At 53.9% G+C, this 2,277-nt stretch overlaps 1 protein-coding gene across 1 annotated transcript in view; it reads right to left on the bottom strand.

Moving 5' to 3' along the window:
- Positions 1 to 466: 466 nt before the first annotated feature.
- Positions 467 to 2,277, bottom strand: part of LOC113962811 (DNA polymerase alpha subunit B-like) — a gene marked incomplete at its 5' end in the record, with an annotated part of 2,239 nt that continues 428 nt past the window's right edge. The window contains 3 exons of the mRNA XM_027673584.1: positions 467 to 626; positions 1,201 to 1,260; positions 1,720 to 1,826. Coding sequence (XP_027529385.1) covers positions 467 to 626; positions 1,201 to 1,260; positions 1,720 to 1,826 — 327 coding nt within the window. The remainder of the gene's footprint in view (positions 627 to 1,200; positions 1,261 to 1,719; positions 1,827 to 2,277) is intronic.

The raw sequence follows: 2,277 nt of genomic DNA, 5'->3' as shown, positions 1-2,277 counted from the left end.
GGAACACCTGGATCCATCTGGGATGGGTGTTGGGAACCCCCAGATCCAGCCAGGGGGCTGTTCAGAGTCACCCTGGACCCCAAGAGTCTCCAGCTCCCACTGATCCAGACCCCAGGAGCTGACCCCTCCTTGACAAAGAACCAGGGATTTGGGATCTGGTTTGGGATTTGGGATCAGGGATTGGGCTCAGGGCTCATGGATCTGACCTTGATGAAGAAGTGCAGCTGGGAGTTGGGATCAGGGCTCAGGGATTGGGATCAGGCATCAAGGATTTGGGACCAGGGCTCAGGGATTTGGGATCAGGGCTCAGGGATTGGGATCAGGGCTGTGGGATCAGGGCTCTGACCTCGAGGAAGAAACAGGGATTTGGGATCAGGGATCAGGGCTGTGGGATCAGGGATCTGAGATTGGGATCAGGGCTCAGGGATGGGATCAGGGTTCAGGGATTTGGGATCAGGGATTGGGCTCAGGGATCAGGGATTGGGCTCAGGGCTCTGACCTTGATGAAGAACCTGAGCTGGGAGGGGGTGATGAGCACGTCGGGGGTGAGGGGCAGCCGGGCCCCGAGCGCTGCAACCTCGTGGTGAACGTTCAACTCCTCCGACGGAGGGTACAGGGGGTAGAAACTGGGGGGCACAGACAGTTATGGGGCACACACACAGTTTGGGGGCACAGACACAGTTATGGGGCACGGACACAGTTATGGGGCACACACACAGTTTGGGGGCACAGACACAGTTATGGGGCACAGACAGTTATGGGGCACAGACACAGTTATGGGGCACACACACAGTTTGGGGGCACAGACACAGTTATGGGGCACAGAGAGTTTGGGGGGCACAGACACCTCCAAGGGTGGGTACAGGGGATAGAAACTGGGGGCACAGACACAGTTATGGGGCACAGACACAGTTATGGGGCACAGACACAGTTTGGGGTCCCCAACCCCAAAAAGGGCCTTTTTAAGGTCAAAAATTATTTCAAAGGGGGGACGGGAGAGGATTTGCCTGTTTTGGGGTCATTTTGGGGCTGTTTTGGGGCTGTTTTGGGGCCGTTTTGGGGCTGTTTTGGGGCCGTTTTGGGGCTGTTTTGGGGTTGTTTTGGGGTTGTTTTGGGGCTGTTTTGGGGTTGTTTTGGGGTTGTTTTGGGACCGTTTTGGGGTCGTTTTGGGGCCGTTTTGGGGCCATTTTGGGCCCTCACCTGCGCTGGGTCAGGATGTGCCACAGGATCCGCGTGAAACGGTCGGAGATCCCGGAGGAGCTGCGGGAAAAGGGAGGGAAAGGGGGAAAATGGGGGAAAATGGGGGTAAGAAGGGAAAGGGGGAGGAAAGTGGGGGAAGGAAAAAAGGGGGGAATTAAAAGGGGGAGGGAGAAATGGGGAAAAAGGGTGGGAAAGCAAGAAAGGGGAGGAAGAAAAAGGGGAGAAAAAGGAGGAGGGAAAGTGGGGAAGAAGAAAAAGGGGGAAAAGGGGAAAAAATAAAAAGGGGGAAGAAAAAGGGGGGAAGGAGGAAGAAAAAGGGGGGAAATGGGGAAGAAAAAAGGGGAGGAAAAGTGGGGAGGAAATGGAAAAGGAGGGGGGAAAAAGGTGGGAAAATGGGGAAAAAAGAGGGGAGGAAAAAGTTGAAAAATGGGGATAAAAGAGAAAGAAAAGGTTAAAAAAAAGCGGGAAAAAGGGGGAAAAGGGGGAAAAAGGGGGAAAAAAGGGGGAAAAGGGCCCCACCTGCTGATCTCCTCAGCTCCCATGTGGAAGAGCACGTCCGTGGAGCTGAGCCCCAGCACCACCCCGTCGATGTCCAGCGTGCAGGGCTCGGGCAGCAGCAGCACCCGCTGGGACATGGGGATCATGTCACACACGGGGCACAAACCAGCACAAAACACCCCCAAAATGCCCCAAAATACCTCAAATCCCACCTCAAATATCCCAAACCACCCCCAAACTGCCTTAAAATACCTCAAACCCGCCCCAAAACACACCAAAACTGCCTTGAAATATCCCAAACCTGCCCCAAAACACACCAAAACTGCACCAAAATACCTCAAACCCCACCTGAAATATCCCAAACCCCACCTGAAATATCACAAATCCCAAAATACCCGAAACCCACCCCAAAATACCCCAAACACCCCAAAATTGCCCTGAAATACCCCAAAACCCCACCTGAAATACCCGAAACCCACCCCAAAATACCCCAAACCCCCCCTGAAATATCCCAAACCCCACCTGAAATACCCCAAAACTGCCCCAAAATACCTCAAACCAGCCCCAAAATACCCCAAA

Source organism: Neopelma chrysocephalum, unplaced genomic scaffold, assembly GCF_003984885.1.
Source record: "Neopelma chrysocephalum unplaced genomic scaffold, ASM398488v2 Primary Assembly neopelma1_185240, whole genome shotgun sequence".
Taxonomy (NCBI): domain Eukaryota; kingdom Metazoa; phylum Chordata; class Aves; order Passeriformes; family Pipridae; genus Neopelma; species Neopelma chrysocephalum.
The sequence above is the reverse complement of the archived record's forward strand: the minus strand, read 5'-3'. Positions and strand labels throughout refer to the sequence as shown.